Source organism: Podarcis vaucheri (genome assembly GCF_965113315.1).
Source record: "Podarcis vaucheri genome assembly, chromosome: 14".
Classification (NCBI taxonomy): domain Eukaryota; kingdom Metazoa; phylum Chordata; class Lepidosauria; order Squamata; family Lacertidae; genus Podarcis; species Podarcis vaucheri.
The window spans coordinates 52935451-52960409 of NC_138752.1; the positions used below are offsets into that span (position 1 = coordinate 52935451).

The following is a 24959-nucleotide window of genomic DNA, read 5'->3' on the forward strand; positions in this document are numbered from 1 at the left end:
AATTTAAAGAAAAAACGTTTTGAATAATGAAAAATTTAATTGATTTTTTGAGGAGGAAGACTGCATGCATTTTAAAGGTTTTTGTGTATTTGTTTAGATTTTTTGGTAATGGATGTATCAGTGTAATTGATTCATTAATTTAAAAAACTTATGTCATGTGGTATGGCTTAATTTCTATCTAAGAGCTATTGTGTGAACCTTGCCTGAAAATCATGCTTTGACCTTCTTACATGGAATACCTTCCCCAGTCCATTAATCATAATCATAGAATCGTAGAGTTGGAAGGGACCTGGAGGGTCATCTAGTCCAACCCCCTCCAGTGCAGGAATCTCAACTAAAACATCCACGACAGATGGCCATCCAACCCCTGCTTAAAAACCTCCAATGAAGGAGAGTCCACAAGCTCTTGAGGGACTTCATTCAAACAGCTCTTACCATCAGAAGGTTCATCCTGAGCTTTATCTTCTTTCTTGTAATTTGAATCCATTGGATTGACTCCTACCCTCCAGAGCAAGAGAAAACAAGCTTGCTTCATCTACCATATGACAGCTCTTTAGATATTTGAAGATGGCTGCCATATCTCCTCTCATTCTCCTCTTTTCCAGGCTAAACATACCCAGCTCCCTCAACGATTCCTCATATGGCTTGGTTTCCAGATGTGCAGAGAATAACTGATGTGAGCAGACAATTGCACTCCACACATATGTAATGGCTCACTTTTCTAAATAAGTCCTATTGTGATGAAAAGAAAAAAATTAAAAATGGCAGCTCTACCAAGTCAAAATGTTACTAGTTGCTGGTGGTGGTAGGCTACATGCTTTGCAGAAGATTCTTGGTTCCTTTCCTGGCATTTCTAGATAGGGCTCAAAATGTCCCCTGCCTCTGACTCTGGAGAATAATAGCCAAATGTGTTTACAATGTGCTACCCTCCGGATGTTGTTTTATTATAGCACTCATCAATGAAAGGCAGCATCACTAATGGTCAGTGAGGACTGGAACTGGAGTTCAGTTACAACTGGAGATCACCGTCTTGGCTAGGGTTGCCATATTTCAAAAAGTGAAAAAGTTGTTGAGCTATTTGTGAGGAAATTTGCCCAAATCTTCACTTCCGATATGGGTTGTCATACATCTGGATTTTCCCGGACATTTTTGTGATTCACACCCGGACACTACCCTGGGGTAGACAGTACTTTCTATATTCCAAATGGCTGGTCAAAGAGCCCTTTGTCTGAATCTTGAATCATGCAGGAATACGTAATAGAACATTTCGAGGTCAGTGCCTGGTGCCTGATGGCACTAAGAAGATAACAAATTTAGCAGAGAATGGCACAGTTTTATTGAATATATATCAAAGAACACTGTAAAAGGTTAAAAACATTAGCAGGATTCGCATAACACTTGTAATTTAAAACAACAAAGGATAAAAATGAAGTAGAACAAATTGGGATAAATTAATTAAATGCAGTTAAAAGAGGAAGAACTTCGGAAGCCAAGGGTGGGGGGAGGGAAGTCCTGGGGTTCAGGGAACCCCATAAAGGTACAGATTTGATTGGTTGTTTTGTGTGTGTGTGTGTGTGTGTGTGTGTAGGTCAGTGACTGACTGGGAAGCTACTGGGAGCTGTGTTTGGCCCCCACACTTCCAGTTCCTTATTTAGAGCTTAATGTTTCCCTTTTACTCATGACTTGTGCTGCTTTCCTGATGGACTGGACAAATCTTGTCACCAAGCATCACATAGGGGAAATCCAGAAGTGCTCCCTAATTTAAATTGATTGTCTCATTTGGGTGGGTAGCATTCTCCCCCACCCCAGCCTTAGCTCAGTTCTGGGAGTGATCATGTAGATATTGTTGCCCAGCTTTTAATTATGCTATCAAGGAAAAAAAAAATAAGAAGGTAATAGATATGTTACTATCTTGCTTAAATAAAATTTAATTGAATACCCCCCCCATCCATACTAATGGCAGGAATAATAAAATTAAGCTTTTGACACTGACAAAGTTTAGTTAAGAAGCAAAATATATTTATTTGGTTATTTTTAACTGGAAATCAATTCCCCTGTTTAAGTTGATATCCCTGCAGCGAAGCGATAAGGACATTTTAAATGTTTCCCAGCATCTGCCTGTACATTTTAGTGTGTTGCAGGATTAGTGGATAGCTGATGCTGCTGTTACATAAATGTGAGCAAGTAAAGTGAGATCCTCATTACAGAGTGAAGTGGATAATATGAATCAGTAACTGAGGGTGATGGAACTGTATATACTGTCCATTAACTCAGTAATAGCGCCTCGTCTTCTCCAGACGAGGGGATTCACAGGCACCAGCATTTTGCTGTGTTGCACAAGCAAATCCCCAAAGCCTCAGCAGCAGAAATGTCTGCGAGTTGAGAGATAAATATGTGAAGACATATGCAGTGAAGACTATGTTGGAATTACAGGCATTCAGCTCTTGGCATGGCTATTATCAAAGTCCCAGGCAAGGTGAGGAGCATCAGCATTCTGCTCACAGCTCCAGAAAAGGAAGACGCATTGGCAACTTACAGGCAAAGCTCACGCAGGCAAATGTAGTCTAGGTTTAAACCTGCAGGACGTTTAAGCATATGTCTTATATTTCCTCAGTACTGAATGTCTAGATTAATGTGGGTCAAAGTATGTCTAGTTACCAGAGTTTAGTGTTATATTTTTGACTGTAGAGTGGACTCTGTAATTTCCTAGAGATAGTCCCATTAGCTTTTACCGCAAAATAATCAAGCCCAGGCAGAGCATTTTGACTAATTTTTGAAGTCTTTACTTCTTAAGCAGCAAACATTTTGTTTAGAAAGGGGACAGAGAGGAAGCAGTGGATCATTATTAAGACAATGTCCTTCCTCAAGTGCTTTCCTTTATTTTACAGCAGTTTTTGCTCTTCAGTTATATGTGTGTTAAGAATGTCTCTTTCTCATGAATATGTTGAATATGAATATATACAGGGAATATGTTGTTTGGCTGTGTACTTTTAAGTTTTCTGATTCACAAGGCCCTCTGAAGAAAAACGTTCTTTACAGAAAGTATACTACTGGGGTATACTAGATGGGGAAGAAATGGAGGCAGTGAGAGATTTTACTTTCTTGGGCTCCATGATCAGTGCAGATGGTGACAGTAGTCACGAAATTAAAAGACGCCTGCTCCTTGGGAGAAAGGCGATGGCAAACCTAGACAACATCTTAAAAAGCAGAGACATCACCTTGCCAACAAAGGTCCGTATAGTAAAAGCCATGGTTTTCCCAGTAGTGATGTATGGAAGTGAGAGCTGGACCATAAAGAAGGCTGATCGCCGAAGAATTGATGCTTTTGAATTATGGTGCTGGAGGAGACTCTTGAGAGTCCCATGGACTGCAAGAAGATCAAACCTCTCCATTCTGAAGGAAATCAGCCCTGAGTGCTCACTGGAAGGACAGATCGTGAAGCTGAGGCTCCAATACTTTGGCCACCTCATGAGAAGAGAGGACTCCCTGGAAAAGACCCTGATGTTGGGAAAGATGGAGGGCACAAGGAGAAGGGGATGACAGAGAATGAGATGGTTGGATGGTGTTCTTGAATCTACTAGCATGAGTTTGATCAAACTGCGGGAGGCAGTGGAGGACAGAAGTGCCTGGCGTGCTCTGGTCCATGGGGTCACGAAGAGTCGGACACGACTAAACGACTAAACAACAACAACAACAAAATACTACTGGGACCCAGGATTCCCCATAATAGTCAGGATTGGCAAACCGCTTTCAATCCTACATCATTGCACACATCTTGAAATGGAGATGCAAGTCAAGTGGAGGGATTAACAGGAAATGGATGGGCCAACAGCACTCTCCCCATCTCCTAACAATTTTTAGGAGATCAGGGACATTATATTTGCACTGGGACATTTATTCATGTAAGCCGTGTAGGGACTTTCACCGATGCTGCTGTGGGTTGGCTCAAGATACAGGAACAGACTTATTTAATCTAGGATAAGCAATATTGAATCCTCCATCATTCAGTCTGGACACTGAGGTCCAATGCTGAGAGCCTTCTGGCGGTTCCCTCACTGTGAGAAGTGAAGCTACAGGGAACTAGGCAGAGGGCCTTCTCGGTAGTAGCACCTGCCCTGTGGAACGCCCTCCCATCAGATGTCAAGGAAATAAATGACTATCTGACTTTTAGAAGACATCTGAAGGCAGCCCTGTTCAGGGAAATTTTTAATGTTTGATGTTTTATCCTGTTTTTAGTATTCTGTTGGGAGTTGCCCAGAGAGGCTGGGGAAACCCAGCCAGATGAGTGGGGTATAAATTTTTATTATTACTACTACTACTACTAAAGGTAAAGGTAAAGGGACATCTGACCATTAGGTCCAGTTGTGACCGACTCTGGGGTTGCGGCGCTCATCTCACTTTATTGACCAAGGGAGCTGGCGTACAGCCTCCGGGTCATGTGGCCAGCATGACCAAGCTGCTTCTGGTGAACCAGAGCAGCGCATGGAAATGCCGTTAACCTTCCCGCCGGAGCGGTGCCTATTAATCTACTTGCACTTTGACATGCTTTCAAACTGCTAGGTTGGCAGGAGCAGGGACTGAGCAATGGGAACTCACCCTGTCACAGGGATTCGAACTGCCAACCTTCTGATCGGCAAGCCCTGGGCTCTGGGATTTAACCCAGAGCGCCACCTGCATCCCTTTTACTACTACTACTACAATACTACTACTACTACTACATTATTATTATTATTATTATTATTATTATTATTATTATTATTATTAGGCTTTGCATTGTGAAGTGAGATCTGCAGTGAATTTTGCCATAAGTTCTCCTCAATGAGCAGCGAAATAGCTAACTAGGGCTGTGTCCACACTAAGACATTCATGCATATGTGGGTCATAGTTTCTGTCTATGCCTTTGTGTGCCTTCATTCATACTTTACCCATAGTTGTCAACTTTTCCCTTTTCTTGTGAGGAATCCTATTCAGAATAAGGGAATTTCCCTTTAAAAAAGGGAAGTGTTGACAGCTATGACCATACTTGCAATGCTTACAAAATCTATTTTTGTGTTTACGCCCACACCAGTGTGACATACTTGATGGAATGTATTTGGAGTTGAAGTCCATATGTTAAACCTTAAAATTTAATTTCTTTAGCTGCACTTTCGCTTAAGGGTGATATCCCATTACCCAGTCATATTCAGAATTGGCCATTATTTAAGTCCATTTCTCTCAGTTGGTCAACCCTGGATATGAATCTGGGTGTCTATATCTATATGTTTAAGATACATTAATGTGTTTGTGTTAAGGGTTGTATTCAAGACATATTGGATTGATTGACAAACTTCAAAATAACATAAATAAAAGATTTTGGGGAAGACACTCTTACTCAGTGAGAAAGATAAATATGCCCATTACAGTATGTGCCTATACTTCATGCAAAGTGTGAATTCAGGGGACGTGAATATTGTGATATGCAACATACTCCAATACAAAGGGTTGTTGGGAAACTGCTGTTTAAAACTGAAATACCCGCCCACCCACTGTGTGTAATTCAAGTGCTATTAAAGGAATTGAAAATGAGCAGGGAAGTAGCAGTTGTCTTTTCCCCGCAGTCATAACAGAATGTCTGACAGGCGCACAAAAAGGCATTAGGCAGAAGTAGGGGAAATTAAGCCATAATACTAATAAGACTAATACTTAGACTTGAGATAATTACTCCCCATCCCCTGTTTTCAAGTTATTTGCAAACTTTTAACTGTTTAATGACTGGAACATTTGTTTGGTTGTAAGTTGCTTTGGGTTGCCCTAATAAATAAATAAATAAATAAATAAATAAATACTTCTAAAATAATTCCTAATAGGGTGAAACTCGTTGTGATGCTCAAGACCTGTGAACAGGATCTCCCTTTCTCTATTTATTTTCTTTCTAATAATAAGCACCAGGGGCCCAGAATGTGAGGCTACAATGTTGGTGGCAGAGGGGCTAATCCTTTTTCCACTGCACCATTTTCCCAGTTAAAACAACCATGTCCCAAATGCTCTGCTTTCTATTGCATGTAAAACATGCAATTGCCATTTGGGCCCCGATATGTTCCCCTCGGCATGGCAACTAGGAGGTTTGGGAGGATGAATTTAGAGAACTGGCATGGTGGAAACAGGTAAACCTTGTTTCCGAAGCACTTCAACCCAGATTCAATTCCCCAGCTGCTATTCAGGGTTTTGTTTTTTAATGTGTGAAATCCCGATCATGAAGTTTCCTTGAACACTGTTTTGCAATTGGTGGAAGACTGTTATGTGTTCTAATTTTTGTATTAACATTTTAATTGTGTAGGTTTTGTAAACCATCCTGGGAATATAACTGGAGGGTGACATAAAAATGCGACAAGCTGAATCACAAGAGAGGCATTTGATCCTATATCAAAAGCAATAAACATGTTGTTAAAAATGAGAAACATTAAAAATATGCCAATAAAACATTATAAATGTTTATGTTAAGGCATCTTCTGTCTTGTTGTTTTCTCTGTGTGCCACATCAAGGAGGAGAACCTCCACGATATATAAATCTCCCTGTGTTGGAGAGATAATACACTTAAACCACTGTCCTGTCATTGATAAGCACTAGATCCAGATTTGTAAGGGTAAGCAGCCCCAGTGTTTTCTTCTACAGTGTTAGAATCTAGGAATATTCTTCCTAGGCCATATCCAAAATAACTCATCTTGGGAGAAATACAAAATCTGGTTTGGGCTCAGAAGATTCTTTGTGGTTTCTTTTCACAGACCTCTTTCAGTTAGGGAGCCAGAAAGACTCAAACAAGAAAGGCTGATTGCAAAATCAATTTGCCCTTGTTTTGTGTGGATCAGAGGAAGGGCATACATACTCCTCTCTCCCTCAAGAGAACATCACTTGATTTTTTAAAAAAGGCCTTTGACTCAAACTGAATAGGAAGACTAATAAAACATTGCATTGTGTTTTGGGCTTCTCCATAGAAACAAAATGTGTCCTGGTCTAGTGCCACCAGCATAATCATATGTCATGCCTTCACCTCTGTATACAGGGTGGTGAACCATATATTTGCTTCAGCAGGATAGTAATTATTCTCTTGTTTGCAACTGATTCAAGGGGGTATAGGAAAGAACTTTGGTCACAAAATTACTGAACAGAGCACAACAGGTTCTAAGGTTTGGGGTGGTTTTTTTCATCTTTGGGCTGAAGGACAACCTGGCAATATCTCAACTGTTTCCCTGATCCTCCAGCCTCATTTGAATAACATCTATTGCACGCAGCTCTCATTGTATTCTCATTTTCCATTTGAAAGGGGGAAGCTCTCATGAAGAAGAGTGGTGAAATGTGCTAGGCCTGATAAATAAGAGAGTGGAGATTCTCTTGGTACTGTCCTGAAGTCTCCTCAGAGAAGGAACATTGGCAGCAGGATCCCTCCAAAGAGCCTTTGGAGGTGGACATCCCTACCAGAAGCTTAGAGGTCCCCATACCAGCTGGCTCTGTTCCTGGCAGGCTCTCAGATTTTCCCTCACCTCTAGAGCAGAGGACATGGTGAGCCATGCAGGAGCTTCAGAGCTACTGCCAAAGTGCCCAGCTACCTGGGTCAATGCCTGGGTGAGAGCCAGGAAGTGATATAGCGTCCCAGTCTGAACTGCTTCATTGCAGAAGCAACAACTTTCTTCCAAGCTCCAGTCATTAGTGTTCCTGAGCTGAGGAAATTGGCTTCTCCTGAAAATGTCCCCTGCTCAGTGGAGTGTGCATCACCAAGTGGGGTGCTTCTATTATGCTCTCTTGCCAGCAGGTGGGTTACTGTTGCTTACCAGGAGGGAGAAGCTGGTGCTGTGCAAACTCATTGGAAGGAGTTCTGCATTGGCTCTGCTGGGACATTTGCATCTCACTGACTTTCCTGTCACCTCACCTCTGCTAGTAAGTAAGAGTGACCCACCTAGCAGGAAGAAAGCATCGTGAGTCTGCCCCACCTGGTGTGTTGACTTCTCAGTATTCTAAAGCAGGAATATCCAAGCTTTCTTATTTTCTTTGGGCCACTATTCTCCAATGTGTTGCCCAGATCACAAACTACTTCCATACTGTCAACATTAACAAATGAAGACCATCGTTTATGACTTGAAAACATTAGATTTATGACTGAACTTTGGAAAGACTTTTCAATCATAGATGTGAATCAAATTCGGTAGAGGAGCCTCATGCTGTCAGCTGGCAATCCTTGCTTCGAAGGATCTGCTGTTGAATTTATAATCAAGCAAGAAATTGGTCAATACTACATTAGTTCAAACTAAATGCAAGTCTAAGGTGTGGTAAAAGATTAGACCTCATGGTTCTAAAACATCTATGGTTATGATTATGATCATTATTATTACATGTTTATTTATACCCCGTCTTTTCTCCTGACAGGCCTGAAGGCAGTTTACAGGGGAAAAACCAAGAATTGCTAAAAACACAGAAAAATCCATCATTAAAATATAATTAAACATTGATAGAATTAAAACTATATACATATATCAAATCTGTTTCAAACATACCAATAATTCCAATAAAAACAGCACGACACCAGCCCTTTAATTAAAAGTAGTCAATTCCAAAAAGCCTGCTGGAACAAGAAAACAGGTCTTTTTACTCACTATGGCATGCTTCACTTTTTCGAGCCATTAGGACTACAGAGCCTTGAAACAGTGTATGTCAGAACATGTAGCTCAAAGATAACGAATTCACTTTAGCAACAGCGGTGTGGCTGAATATGGGGATAGAAGCAGCTGTGGGACAGCAAGGTTGGCAGTGCTAAAGCTTTTCTCAATTTATGGACTAAAACTGTTGCTCTGTCATTAAAAATTCATCTCTGTCACTGTCACCTCATTCACCATCTGCTCACCAGGTTACCCTATGACAAAGGGGTGGTGCATTTCATTACTAATTTGCTTTTTGTTCGGCACAGTATTTTCAAGTGGGCCTGCCACTGGAACAGCGAGGGGGGACCATCAATCACATCCTCAGAGGGCTTAATAAAGCTTTTGACTACTTCCATAGCATAGCATGCTCTGGTGGTGCTATAATATATCTGAAAGCTAGGTGCTATTTTAATAACATGCAAGATAACAGAGAAAATGTCTGTGCCAACAAAGAACACCATTGCATAGTGAGACAATGAATGATTGTATTTATTTGTATTTGAAAACTGGTCATCAGCCTTCCAAATGCAAATCAGCTCCTTGCCCACCATTAGTACAGACAGTTCCCTTTGCAGACCAGTCATGTGGAAATCTGGATTGTGTAGAAATACTCCTTTTTAATTAAGTAATTTTACCATTCTGCTTTCCAATGACTGCTAGCTCTGTCTACAGCAATTGCCAGACTGGGGAGTTCAACAGGCGGAGGAGTTAAATGAGCTGAATATAAGGTGATATATTAAATAGAATCAATATTGAATATATTGATAGAGCCTGTTTGGCCCCCTAGTGTACACCAGAGTGATGAAGCAAGCTAGGAGGCAGCTCTGCTGCTGAATGGGGCTCATCGACACTTCTGATTGCCCTGCCCCTTCCCCCCAGGATTAACCTGCATTTAGCGCTGAATCAGAACAAAGGGCAATTGAGTGTTCTGCAAATTGTCGTTTGTTCTGATTTAGCACTAAAGAGATGGTTTCGGGGGGGGGGGGGGCGAATGGTGGGGCAAAGGCAAAATCGCCCAGACCCATGGTTTCTAGGCACTGAACTGTAGCATTTGGGACACACTATGGGATCCTGTTCAGCAAAAGATGGCTATTCTGAAACAATCACTTTTCATGATAAGTAAGAGAAAAAGTGACATGGAAGGTGATGGGTTTTTTAAATCAATCACTTCTTAACAAACCCACAAACAGGGGGGAGTCCACTAATTATCACTTTGACCATAACTATATAACTCCTGGATTTCAAGAACATCTGCACCCCCCTTTTTCGGAAACCAAATTAAGCCTCCCCTCTTCTGTTGTTTGAGAGAGATCTGGTCACAGGCAGAAGATGTAGAACTCTGTTCATGTCTTAAAACAGAGCTAGAATCTTCTGTGTTTATATTTGCAAAATCTTAATACATTCTGGGTTATGCCTAGCATATGTTAATGTCTTAAGGTACAAGACACAGCACCCTGGTTGAAGGCAAGCAGGTCTGAGTCTGTTCAGTGCCTGGATTAAAACTATTCATGTAATGTTCTTCCTGGGATAAAGTGGTCAGATATTACTTTTTGATTTTGACTTTTTTTAGTGGAAACTGGCCCTATAATCGTGTTCTTTAATAAGTGACACCTGCCCAAGTTTACTATGTCTACTTCAAGACCAGGTATTATTTATTACTTTGCCATGTCATGTCCAGATAACTCATCTCTTATTTTCATTTTTTCTCTCCCTGTTTTTGGATTATGCTATAAAAGGGTCAATAATTCCTCGTCAATGTCTTTTCCACTAAGGCTGAGGTATAGATTTGAAAATAAGCCCTGTTCTTGTTTTGCACTGATGGATGAATGTCAAATAGTAGCATTGTTGCAAACAACTCTCTAGGTTGACAGTCCCGGTGGAAAAGGGCTGTCATGACAATTTGAGTTCATAATGGATGAGTACGTGTTTCAGGAAATTTAGAGCAGTCCCATGGTGGGTTCTGAAGGTGAAGATTGAAAATGACAGGACAATCCAGCCAAATTTAAGCACTATAAAGTCTCTTGATTTCAATGGGCATCCCATTGGCATCAGCGAAAAATAAAAATCCTTGACTTTGTCTGGATTTTAGCCTATTTTTTAAACTCAGCAAATAGTGGAACAGTAATTAGAAGTATCTCAGCCTGGACTCTTTAAGAAGATGAACATGTGTTTCACTACATCACTGATATTCATAATTACCTGGTTCAGGTAATAATTCACAATTTTGCTTCATAATTACCTGAGGTCACCAAGCTTAAATGTGTAATGAATTTATCATATTTTGCCTAGGAAGTTCTTCTCTGGCTTCATATGTAACATTACACTTCTGCTGATTCTGTTAGTAAGACTGCTTTGCAGGTCTAGGCACAGAATTTATCAAATATTTGATGAGTGAAACATTTGATTTCTGTGATCAACATGATAAGATTGCGTGACAATGAAACTTGGTACCTTCCCTCTGTTTGAGTCACTTCTATTGATTTATTTATTGCAAACATTTTATGTGGTTGTTGTCTCCAATCCAGATTTAAGTATTCCACTTCCTATTTGTTTTGGCAGGGTGTGGGTGGTTCACTTTCGAAGTGGCTCTCAGCAGTGGCTGTAGCTGTGAGCTACAATTTCCAGGCGACAATGCAACACCCTAATCACACATGTACCACCCTTCCATGCCAAGAGAGAATCTCGGAAAATAAATGAGTCTTTTGATGAGTGGGGGGCAGGGAGATAGTTTATAATTACTATGCCAGTTCTGAATTAAACAGAGTTTGCACATCACTGGGTCCAGTTTTATACATGCAATGTGAGCCACCTGCTTTGAAAGGACTTGAAAATCATATCTTAGTATTTTCAAGCATGTGTGAAATGAAAATCTGTGTACAGTTGGGTATTTTGTAGACATTCAAACATGAAAGGCCTTTGCTGAATCAGAAGCTAAGCTACAGTTTTAAACACAAGAGAATTACAAAATTAAAACTCACTTTGTCTTTGTTAGAGAGGGATGCTGGACAGTAGAACCACATGACTTTTCAAGTGGTAGCTAACCTGTGTGGTAGGCTTTTTCTAGATTGGATCGCATGTATCATGTACAAATAGCAGCATTTTGAAAAAGATCAAGCATTTTCTTATTCAAGTGAGAAGCTGAGGAAATCACCTGGAGAAGAAAATGCTACCATATCTTGCTTGTATTATTATTATTATTATTATTATTATTATTATTATTATTAGTGGCTATCTCTATACATCATGGTACATCATTCTGCTCTGTGGATATGGACTGCTCTGGAATATGAGTGTACCTCAAAACCAGACAAACCTAGTTTCCACAAAGAGTATGCCTTTTGCATTGTGGTTGCTCAAACAGTTGTGGGATTGGCAAGTATTAATTTTTCAATAGCGGTCATTTGCCAATGTCCTGGCATCAGGGAAGTGGAACCCTTTCTGCATTTCTTTGTTTGCCTGTTGTCATGAATGCTGGGACCTTCTGGGACCTTCACTTGCCTTGGGGTTTGGTCTGTTGGGCCACACTGGGTGAATGGAGGAGTTAGCTAGGGGCACTCTCAGTTTCTTTGCATAGCCAGGGACTTCAGTAATAACGTAAACATCTGCCTTCCAAAATAGTTTGCCTGCCATTACTGATCTTCTCCTTAAATAGCACTTGATAAGCTTCTTCTAATGGTTCCCTAGAATGTATTTAAAAACAAGTGCTTTGTGAAAGTTAATGTGACACAGAGCCAAGAAGAGGAGTGAGCAACCTGCTGCCCTCTAGATGTTGGTCTAGAACTCTCACGCTCTCTGACCTTTGGCTATAGTGGGCTGATGGGAGTTGGAGTCCAACAACATCTGGACAGGTTCTCCAACCCAGCCTCAAATATTGAGCATACATTTGTACGTTTCCTTTTCTTTGTTAAAAGCAATGAAACTGCAATTAATAATTACAAAAGAATGACTAGCATATTTTTTTCTGACAGGCTCATGTCAGAAAGACTTTGCCAGAGGATGACAATCCTACAGGGAATCCCTGAGTGATTACATTGTTATTGCCCCGTAATCTCCTCATTTCTTCCTAGACTCGCTGTTTCTGAGTCGCTTAAGTTCTTGCGTAGAAGGATCAGCTCCAGTTAGATGTGATCCAAACTGAAGTTTTTATAAGGCACATAGATCCCTCCCCCGCCCTCCCGGCATTTAATATTGCACAAAAAGCAGCTTGATGTTTGTATTAGCTGTGTTGCAGCACTGTAAAGGGAGCTTTATCTAGGCCTTTTGACAAAATAGAATGCACTTTGACTCCAAAACAGATGGCTGTGTTGTAAGTATAGACCAAATCAGGTTTTGCCGTGGCTTGGATTTTATTCTGTTATGATACAGTAATCTGGCATTATCTGTTTATCATGCAATCTAGTCACTAAAAAGCTAGCAAATATTTAACTCTCCAGGAGTTGGTGTCTTGGTTGAAAAGGGGGAGAAATGAACAAAAATGAAGCCCTGAACTCCCTCTTCTCCAAGAATTGAGGTGCAGGGAAGAATCCTCTGACTTTTCTCCTTCAGCATCCATATAAGACCACTGATGGTTGCAGTGGGGAAGAATGATCTTCTCAAGATCCATTATTGGAAAAATCTTGCCTTGTTTTACATATAACCCCTATAAAGCCTAACCCTGGCCACTTTCCTGATAAATAATGCCATTTCTCTCTCTCTTAGTAAGCATCTTGAGTTTGGGGAAATTAGGGAGTTTATATGGTGGGTGTTTAAAATGACTGTTCCCCCCATAGTGTTCCTTCACTGCTGCTTTAGCCAAACTTCTGCTGTTTAAAGCCACCCCTTTTCTTCTCTCAGTGTGGAAACTGTAGCACACAGAGACTCCCCCCCCCGGGGGGGGGGCTTTCTTCAACCGCACAGCAAGTAATTTACTACAGACATGAGTTCCTGTCTTTTTCTTCCTGCCTGCTCTTCCTTCTCACACATCTGCCTCCAGGGCTGAAAATGCATCATTGATGCCCCATGCAGACTATTAATCTATATTTTGCTTATCACTGTTTCAACTGGACAGAATTAACTGCTCTAGGTAGACAGGTGCCTTGCACACACACCACACCCCCTCGGTGTTCAACATAGTGACTTTTTCAATAATGTATGGGTGGCCAGGTTACCATCTGGCAGGAAGCAGACATTATTCTCCCTATGATGGCTACTGTTTTCCTTTTCCTCTTAACCTTTCATTTGATTCCAGAGGCTTATGTTTCAGATTATCCTTGGAGGATTAGTTAACCTTCATCTTTGTTAACCTGGAGAGTCAAGGTGGTGATATACATTTGCATGTTGAACTTCCGTTAGACATGTTTACGTATTTCTCAAAATTCAACAGTACATCATACTGTTCTCTATTCTTTCTCTATGCCAATTGTAAAATATTGACAGATTAAAGCCATTATGCCATTTTTGTCTACCTTAAAAAATTTAACAAGCAAAGCATCCTGGAATCAGACTTCAGGCTAGAAACCCAAGGCACTGGGATAAGTAAAAAATAACAACACTGAAGGTGGAAACTGTTTTTCCTCAAGCTTTATGCCCCCCCCCCCAGAAACAGCAACTTCACATTTGAAAGTAAAGTTTACTTTTTCAAAGCACTTTCATTTTCATGTGGAAAATAGGAGCCTCCATCCAGAGTGCTGTTCTTGGCTATAACCCCACACCAATTTATTTAGAAGTAAGTTCAAAAATCTATATTGAACTTTGAGTAGGATTGTGTTGTTAGGCAAAGCTTCGGACTGAATAGCAAACTTAGTATCTCATCAAATTGTGTTTCACAAAACACTTATGAAATTCTACTAAGTTTAAGAAACAAAACACTACAGTACAGGGCATACAGTTGGTTGTGAGATCCTTTGGAATGCAATTGGAACTAGAACTATCACCCATGGAGTCTAATGGGGATGCTCGCTTAAGTCTCCCCTATTATATTAAATATAGTTACAGTATTACCTGTTCTCAAAATTACAAGATACTATTGTTCTCAGTGTGTGCAGATTTGTTTAGACTTGCAATTTCACATTCCAGTTTTGAGTGCACTAAGTAATTGAAGAAACTTTCTTCCATCTTAAATTAAGTAATCTCCATTACTGATTTCCACAAATCATTTCTTCATATAAGATAATCATCCCAAGGCAATACCATAAATTACTTTTATCTAAATATTATCTTGATTTACACTACAACCCTATACATACTTAGCTGGGAGTAAGTCCTAATGAACTCAATAGAGATTTAAGACATACTAGATGTATGATATACATACATACATACTAGACACAGGTGGTGCTGTGGTCTACACCACTGAACCTTGGACTTGCCAATCAGAAGGTCGGCGGTTCGAATCCCTGCGACGGGGTGAGCTCCCATTGCTCAGTCCCAGCTCTTGCCAACCTAGCAATTCGAAAGCATGCCAGTGTAAGTAGATAAATACAGTAGGTACCGCTCCATCAGGAAGGTAAACAGCGTTTCTGTGCACTGCTCTGGTTTAGCCAGAAGTGGCTTAGGAATGCTGGTCACATGACCTGGAAAAATAGTCTGCGGACAAACGTCGGCTCCCTCAGCCAGTAAAGCGAGATGAGCGCCGCAACCCCAGAGTCATTCATGACTGGACTTAACTGTCAGGGGTCCTTTACCTTTACCTTTTTAGGTGTATGTGTAATATGAAGCAGGTTTACTGTAATATCTTGATTTTCCTTAACTGGGGTGGGGTGGGGTGCCAATACTTTCTGTGAAGGTAAGGAAAAGGTGGATCTCTTCACTCCATCCCTGAGACTGGATTGGATCAGCCACCTTTCATGTCTAAGAGCCTTTTTTTAAAAAAAATAATCCCCGCTGGTGCCAACATACTTAGAATTACTTTTTCTGTGGAAGGGCAAATAGATAAATTGTATTTGAATATATTGTATTTAATTTAACTGTGTTCAAATTAAAAGTTTCCCAGTTGGAAACCCCACTCCAGTTGAAACATTCTCTGTCTTATTTACCTGTCTTCCATATATGTAGTGCAGACCCCTTAAAATTAGGGCTTATTAGGTAGAATCATAGAACTGTAGATTTGGAAGGTACCCCAAAGGTCATCTAGTCAAACCCCCTGAAATTCAGGAATCTTTGAAGTAATGTATCTTGTCCAACAATATAGTCCCTGTCAACTTTTACCTTAATTGCAATCCCAGCACTCCATTTTTTTTTTAAAAAAATCCTTCCTAACCACCCGCTTTCAGAGCTTATCCACTTTTCTTGTTCTGCTCCTTTCCCTGGGGGGGGAAACCGCAATCAGACGAAAAAGCACTTTGGGTTTTCTCTGGATTGACATTTGCTCTGGTTTAGCACTAAACAGTGGCGTAGCGTGGGGGTGCCAGGGGTGCCAGCCGCACTGGGCGCAACTTCTGGGGGGGGCGCGCTCGCTGCCTCCGGAGTCGCCGAAGAGCCTCGGGTGCAGGCTGTAGCTGGCAGCGGCTCTCAGCGCTCGCCGCGGTCCCCGCGCGTCAGGGCCACGGAGGGCGCGCCAGGCAACCCCTCCTCACCGACGGGCAGTTCGCCTGCGGGGCTCGGCCAGCGCGCTGGGCTGGCCGCGTGGAGTCGCCGAGGAGCCGCCGCCGCCTGCCATGCCGCCCTGGCTGCTTCAACCGCGTCCGACAGCCGGCTCGAGGCTCCTTCCGGCCGGGTCTCCCGACGGGGCGCTGCGGGCGGAGGCTCCGGCACCAAGTGCCACACCGCCCAGGCTCGGGTCGCTGTCTGGACGCGCGCAGCCCACCAAACGCGCCATCGGCGGCGCTCTTGTGCCTGCGCGCCAAGACCGCCCACCCGCCCCGACGGGGCCCCCCCACCCGCGCCGGAGGCCGGCCGAAGCACTGGCCCCAGAGCCGCCCCCTCCCCGCGCCAGAAAGAAGCCCCCTCCCCGCGCCAGAAAGAAGCCGCGTCGGGACTAGCCGGGCCGGGGAGGGAGACCGAGAAGGCTGTGCCGCGACGCCCAAAGACGCGCGTCTTGGCGTATTAATGACCATGGTTAGGTGTTAGGGGGCGCAAATTACTTGCCTTGCCCCGGGTTAGGGGGCGCAAATTGTGGGGCCTACCCACACTGCCTTGCCCCGGGTGCTGATAACCCATGCTACGCCGCTGGCACTAAAGAGTGGATTTTCCCTGTGAAAGGAATGGGGCATGGGTAAACTGCTTGGCCCCTTGCTTTCTAGGCACAGGGCAAGTGGAAGTGTGAGCAAGCCCTCTGTGTGGGAGCTTCGCTTATTCCAAAGTCTTTTCTCGGCCACCATTAAGTCACCTTTTGCCGATGCTAACATTGTCCCACTACCCTCCTTGGCACCTCCTTACCAAAGGCACATCACCACCAACCGCTTAGTTCCTCTCCATCATTCCATGCAAGCAGAGTTACACCTGCCTGGCTGAGAACATAGCATAGGTCTTGGAGATCTGAGGGGAGTTATCAATATGGGCACATAGTCTCCAAGTTACAAAATACCACTAAGATTGTGCACATTTATTAAGACGTATAATGGAATGTTCCCTCCAAGCAGCAGCAGGAGCCACTTGAGTGCTCTCTTGTGCCTTCTCCAAGTGCTGCTGCCGCCGCTGAACAGGTTGCAGTAGCATTAGCACTATATATGAATGTACTCAAGAGATGAATGCAATCAAGAGATGTACTGAAGAGATGGTTACTACAGCACAGACCATTGCAGCCTCTGAGAGATTGGTTACAACTTAAAGGTAGCATCATTTCTCCCAGAAGTCAAGATAACAAACACAAATCATGCATCGTCCCCATTCTTCCCCTCTGTGGCCTCTGCTTTTTGAAGAAGCGTGCTGAAAAACTCTTTGACAATGATTTGTCCATCAATTGTTATAGATTTTAATTTAAAACTGGAGGTTGATTGCTGAGTAAATGTGGAAAGTCTAGTGTTGCAGGCAAGCGGACGTAAAAGGCTAGAGCAATTTTACAAGGACTGGTTTATAGAAGCATTTCTTACAAGAAAGGGCAAATTTATACTAGACTTTGCTGATTCCTCTGAGAAGATGCCACGCTAAGGGCCTACCCACACTGCCATTTATCTCGTTATTTCAAGTGATTTCAGGTCATGGGGCTGAGAAGTTTTATTGTTATTATTATTATTATTATTTGCCCCATCACTTTCCCTAGGAAAAACTACTGTTGACTGCTAAATCAGAACAAACATCAGTTGGGTTTTCTGCGGATGGAAGTTTGTTCTGATTCAGCAGTAGACTGGAGAATCTAGTTTCTGGGAAAAGTGGCAGGACAGAAACAAACAAATGACCATCTCGTACCCATGACTTGAAATCATGTGAAATCGAGACTTCCGGGGTTGGCGCGATCTGGAAATGGCGGATTCCCTCCGAGCTCCGGAGGGAATCGGCTCAGCGGTGGATGGGTCTTTGCCGTGCCGGCGACACGGGGACCCTTAAAAACCGCAGGCGTGGAAGCCTGCGGACTGAAGACTCGGTGGGCACCTTAAGCGCCCCCCCCTGATTCGCAAAGAGCCTTTTTAAAGGCTTCGGAGGGGATACGGGGGACGGCGCGGTGCTGAGAGTCGATCGCTACCGCCGCTGAGTGAAGCCGCGAGCCATGACTGGAGAGCGCTGACTTCCTTCCTTGAAATTCGGCTGAAAAGAGGAACCCGTGAGTAAATTGGATTTGGACTTTAAGAATTTTATCTATTGAATTTGAGACGATCGGGGGTGTGTTAAAAGGAAGTCCGCACCCCCCCTTGCAGACGATCCAGAGCAACGATAAAAGAACTAAGCTGGAGTGCCTACCCTCTAAAGGGTTAGCTTAAAAAGACAGTAACTTCCAAGATTTGGAAAAGAAATTTGGGAGCAGGAGAGAGGAGTGTTGGAAGTGGTATTTTCAGTTGTAAACAACCCTCCCTCCCGGGCCCGGGAGCGTCCTGTTTTGGAGCTTGCATAAGAAGTGCAGAGTTTGACAGCTGTCAAAGCTGTCAAACGGACTGTTAATAGTAGAAAAATTGCTACTTAAGATCCCTCTGGACTAAAAGGAGTTACAATTGAACTAAAATTGTTGGAAACAAAGAAACAATAATAAGACAGAGGACTGTTGGAGAAAAGAATATTAAGTAACCAGATTCCCTCTAGGGGGAACTCTGTGGAATTACAATGGCTGTGGATGGAAAGATACTGGGAGAAATCGAAAGGATGTTCTATTTGGTGGGAATCTTACAGGAGCAGACTACGGCTATGAGTGAACAATTGATGACCTTGACTTCTGAAACAAGTAGTTCTGCTGAATGTAAAGAGGACCGGAAGGAGAAAGAATCCACAGCTGAACAACCAGAAATGATAACTAAAGAAGAGGAGAAGACAAAACAAGAAAGACAAGAACTGAAGTGGGAAAACACTGATCAGAAGCTGACACCTGTGGAATATAAACAAGGAGACTATTGGATTAAACCTACAATAAACCTACGAAAGAAGCAGAAGACGAAAGTGGAGGCCCTGGGAGTCTATGAAATTAAGGAATTTAAAATAAAGAAATATAATTGGGGCCTCCACATAGACTCTGACTTTGATTACCTTCAAGATTCATACCTTGTGGAAATTCTTCAGCAGCTGTTTGCAAATATGGGAAGAGATTTTGGACTGAATGTGAAAGAATCCTCTCGAGACGTGATGACCGGCATAAAGGATTACCAACAAGACCGACGGAGAGGGACTGAAAGAGACTTGAGAGCCTCGGACGTGAGGAACCCGGGCTAAGAACTGTTATTTTGGACATGTTTTCAGAAGGGACGCAAGCCGGGGATGGGAGGGAGGGAAGAATCTAGTTTTAACAACACTCAAGACCATGGGACTTAGTCAATAAGATTATTACTTAAGACAAAATGGGAAATCGATGGAAGGGAACTGAGGTCCAACTTAGAAAAAAAAAATTTAATTTTGCTTTCTTCTATAAAAGGACTAATATTAAGATGGATAAGGAAATGCCAATTTGCTGATATAAATTTGGGAATAGGGATGCAAGGGAAGGGGTGGGGGGAAGTCAACGATCAGGGTTAGAAAATAACTTTTTTCGGAAAGTATACATGTTTGTTGTTTTTCTTTTTTTTCTGTGTGTCTGTTTTTGTGTTTTTGTCTTTGTCTATATAAAATGTGAAAACCCAATAAAAATTAAAAAGAAAAAAGAAATCATGTGAAATCACAGGACAAACAAAAGTGTGGATGGGCCCTAACTTAGGAGGTGGTACAATTACAGCTGTCAGAAGCAGCTTTGCTCTTCCTTTTCTCTATAACTTCTTTGAGCTAAGCATGCTAATTAGCTATTTGCTGCAGCTCTTGGTATATGAAGCTTCATAGGCCATACATTTGTATCTCCTGAGATTCTGATGACTTTGATCTGTCTCCACACATTCTCACTTCCCCAGAAATGGACATTAGCATTCTCTTAACAGTGACATTTCATAAGGTTACCTCTGAGCTGTAAGTATTTTGCAAGAGGAGTTTGATTGCAGATTGCAAAATTTAAATTTGTGTAATTAAGTACAGTACTCAATTAGTCTGGCACAACAAATTCACTTTAAAAGCAACAATAGTCTTTTTGCAGTTAGGAAAGTGATGAGGAAATTGATGGAAAGACATATCACTCCTATGCAATCAAAAAATCAGGATGATTGTTCATTGTTGTATAATCTTCCTGGAAGGAAATCAGAACAAGTGCTCAACAAACAGTGAATATCATATAACCTTAAAATAGGATTTGGACAAGCAAATAAGGATGAATGCTTAAGAAGCAGGTCTGTCTGAAGAAGCCATAGGGTAGCTCTTCCTGTATTGCTGCTGTTGTTGTCTTTGCAATGAAATAGTATTTACTGGGATGACTGGAGTCAATTGTTTGAATTAAATATTAGAGCTTGATGGTGTCACTAAGAGTCAAACTTCCCAAGATGCAGAAGATATTTGTTTGCATTTGCCAACATTTAAATACAAAACTCTTTGCCACTGGATCTTTGCCACTGGTGCTCAGGGAGGGGATAACTTTACCTCTGTGCTGTTTTCTTGATCTAAATCATGTCTCTTCCACTCCCACCTGCTATTAGATCCATAGGGATGGAACTTAGATTTAGAAAACAGCAGAAGGAAAAGATTAAACCACCTATTGCACAGCATATCTACTTCAAAATCAGAACCCTAGAAGCTGCTTAAAGGTAAAAATACAACCTTTATCTGAATACAGATCTCCAGTGCTTCATGCAGTTTGCTTTAGGTGCTCCTTTTAATCTTTCTATAGCTAGTGTGCAAAGAATTGCAGAACTATGTGTACACTGGGTTGTGTTTTTCAAGCAGCTGCCTTTCATGCTGAATGATGAATTGCTTTTAAAATCAAGGTGAGTTTCAAAAGCAGTTTCTGATATAGCATGGGGTTAAAATAAATATATTCAAAAACCCCACTGTGTATAAACAAGTCATTGCCCATTCCTGAGTGTTCTAGATTCTGGCCTCTGTCAAATTAAAAATCATAAAAAATCTAAAGAAAGAGAGATCAATGAACTTCAATGATTTCCAGGTAGTGTGAGAGGGATTTCCTCTGCAAGCCTGCCAGATTTGAGAGATATATTTTGCAACTTTAGTCTTCTTGTCCTAATTTAACAAACCCTATTTTGCCTTTTCCTCCAAATAGAACCATCACACTAGAGAATCAGTTGGTCATTCTTGCAACATCAGCAGCGGATGCTGGGTGCTACTATGTCCAGGCAGTCAATGAAAAAAACGGAGAGAATAAGACAAGCCCATTTATTTACCTGAGTGTGACAGGTGAGTACTGATTTTGAAAAATGTATTCTGAAAAGGATGACATGTGTACCATGGAGAGACATTTCCCCCCACAAAAAAATAGCTTTAGCAGCGATTTTGGAGGTAGCAGTATTACCTACAAAAAGCAAGACCCTGGAAGGAATTCAGCCTTTCTTTGATTAGCGGATTCTAAGTGTGCATTAAGCAAAGAAGAGTCAGTCTCAGGGTTTAAACCTGCCACTTTCCTTGCAGAAATTCATACCGAAAAAGCCACACATTTGGGTGCCCTTTTGAATGAAAACTCTTTAATCAATCAGTATTTTTTAAAGCTGGACTTTTGCATTCTTTTCTTTTGTGTGCATTGAAAAGCTGATGCTATTAGTATTTTTCTATGACGACTTCTTAACTGAAGTGATGACCACATCACACACACCCAGCGCATGCATTCAATATCACTCACTTGAAGCATCTAGATGTGGCTTTTATCATAATTCATGCCCTAAAGGAAGCATTTGCAATGTGCTGTGGGTTTTCCATGGGAAAGGAACAGGGCAAGGGGGAAATCACTCAGATCCATGCATGGAAAGTGTGGGTCAAGCAGAAAACCCCTTGGGCCTGTGCTTCCTTGTCATGGGGCAAGCGGAAGTATGGCCCTAATATGCTGATGATTGAGGAAGCTACTGCACTATGGTATACCTGCCTCCTAGCAGATCCTTAAACCAGTGCAGTTTCATTTTAAACCTTACCTACAGGAGACATAGATAGTGGGTCTGTGTGATTAGAGGTTTGTGCAAACTGTGGCTCAGATAATGAGATAATGGGCATCCTGCTGTATGATCTGAATTAGAACATGTGAAGGTGCGATAGCCAAAAAATTACTAGGCAGGGAATCATCCTTGATATATTCACAGATTCCAAAAGATGATGGATCAAAACAGGCATTTTGTTCCAGTTTTATGTTGTTCAGATGTTGTGAAGCAAGTAAGGCAAAATGAAATTGGTTTCCTTATTAATGGGTTAATATACGGTAGGTTTTAAAAGGTGTGTTACAGTGTTCGTATAGTGGACACTTTTCTCCTCCTTTTTTAAAAAGTACCTTGTACAAGTGAAACTATTCTCAGCAAAGATCACCAAAAGGAAAGGGTTGCATTAAACAGTTTGTATCGCAAAAGAAAAAGAATAGCTTTGAAGGGGTGCTTTTAAATACCTGTTCTAAACAGAAGTCTGTTTATGTTTTCTCTTCATGAGTTACTGGTATTTTGCTGCTCTTGATTTCATACCATTTCAGATCAACTGCTTCTGTGGTTGGTTTATATTACACACACATTCTGTATTTTTTATGCCCAGCATCTACTGTTGATTCTTTCTTTTTAGAAAAAAATGATTAATACATATAATTTAAAAGGTGAAATGCTTGCTTTTTGGTGACCAAAGCATCTACTTGCCTAATGTCTATTTTCTAAAAATGAATTGTTGAGCAGTCCAGTGATAATCAAGAGCAGTTAGTTAAATATGCAAGTGTTTTGCTAAAGAAACAACAGATTGAACTAGGCCTGCTGGTCAGCCGCATAAAGAAATGCAGGGTTGCCATGGAAAAAACAATGCCAAGCAGAGCTTATTGGGACCTTGGGAGTGGCATAAGTGTCATGATCCAGCTGTTCTGTAAGATGGGCGTGAGGTGTAGACTTCTCCACACATTTTAGAATTGTCGATCTTCACGGATTCTATATAGCTATTTCTGGCTGATGTGCTTTTTAAATGGCATAGGATTTGCAAGCCATTCTCATATTTTGGATGCAGAACTGAAGTTAGTTTCATACTAACTTATGCAGCTGCTCCTATTACTGCTTATACCAACCTCCTCATGCCAAAAGGTTGCCATACACAATTTCCCAGACATAGTTGATAATCGGCCATCGGAAACAGTGTCCAGGCAGATATCGCTTAATTCCAGATAGATGGCAACCCATGTGAGCAGTGTCATTTTTGGCAATTTCCCTAAACAATAGCTCAAAAACTTCAATATAAAAAAAACCACAAGCCCACGTTTAGATGGCACAATAACCAAAGGTAAAGGTAAAGGTACCCCTGCCCGAACGGGCCAGTCTTGACAGACTCTGGGGTTTGTGCGCCCATCTCACATCTATAGGCCGGGGGCCAGCGCTGTCCGGAGACACTTCATCTGGCGAGCCAGCGCAGCACACGGAACGCCGTTTACCTTCCCGCTGGTAAGCGGTCCCTATTTATCTACTTGCACCCGGGGGTGCTTTCGAACTGCTAGGTTGGCAGGCGCTGGGACCGAGCAGCGGGAGCGCACCCCGCCGCGGGGATTCGAACCGCCGACCTTTCGATCGGCAAGCCCTAGGCGCTGAGGCTTTTACCCACAGCGCTCAAAAACTTCAATATAAAAAAAAACCACAAGCCCACGTTTAGATGGCACAATAACCAAAACCATGACTAAACTTCCAATAGTGCAGCAGCAGCAGAACGAGAGGGAGAACCAAGTAGGCATGACCTGTGTCTCTGGGAGCTTGAGCATTCATGCTAAACCATGGTTTGGCTCAATGTTAGGGATGAACTAAGCTAAGGTCACATAATGAGGAGCCAAACCCAGAAAACCTTGCAGCTTTTGGCACAGACTTCTTCTCTTACATTACAAAATGGGTTTGATAATTACGTTCCCCTCCACCTTGCTAAGTTGCCTGAAAAATCTTGAATAAAAGGTGCCGTGTCTCTCATTTTTCCCCCCCTGGCAGCAGAGGAAAAACAGCTATACTTAGAATTTAATGACATTCATTTATAAAGCAGGCTTTAATGGTCTGTATTACATAACCACTAATGCACTCTGCAGCTCATTTTCTGATCTTAATTAACATTTGGGAATAGTCAGTCTGTGGCCATGTGAATAAAACATTTGCAACACACCGTAGGCTACAAAGAATGGCATGGACATATAGCGAAGAAAACAAAATGAAGAGGGGGGAAATAAAAGTGGGATTTGAAGTCCACACAGGTGGTCTTTTGACTAATAGGGGTGGGGAGATAATGATTTAGAGAATAACAGGAGAAACAGAAATCTGAGGCCTTTTTTTTTTTGCCAATGTAAAGGTCATAATCTTGATAAGAACTGCTTTGATGATATTTGAGTACTGGAGTGGCTGAAATGCTTTTAAGGTGTTAACCTATATTTTTTTTTAAAGAAAACAATATAATGGTGTGTGCCTTGAGATTGAAACTGAGAAGAAAGGAAACAATAAATGTACTAAACTCAACAGACATGAATAAAGCTGAACAGGATTGCAACCAGGCAGGAATAATAGAATTGTAGAAGTGTAGAGTTGAAAGGGACCCAGAGATTCATCTAGTCCAGCCCCCAGTGAAGCAGGAATCACAACTAAAAAATCCCTGGCTGATGGCCATCTGCTTTGGAAGCTCTAATGAAGCAGAGTCCGTCCCACTGTTGACCAGCTCTTAACAGTGTGTTCATT

General features: G+C 41.9%; 1 protein-coding gene across 7 annotated transcripts in view; it reads left to right on the forward strand.

Annotated features, from left to right (window-relative positions):
* Positions 1-24959, forward strand: part of SDK1 (sidekick cell adhesion molecule 1) — a 605542-nt gene that overhangs the window by 223940 nt on the left and 356643 nt on the right. For all 7 annotated transcript variants that reach the window (XM_082199580.1, XM_082199584.1, XM_082199585.1 and 4 more), the window contains one exon: positions 21359-21492. In XM_082199580.1, the coding sequence (XP_082055706.1) occupies positions 21359-21492 (134 nt within the window). The remainder of the gene's footprint in view (positions 1-21358; positions 21493-24959) is intronic.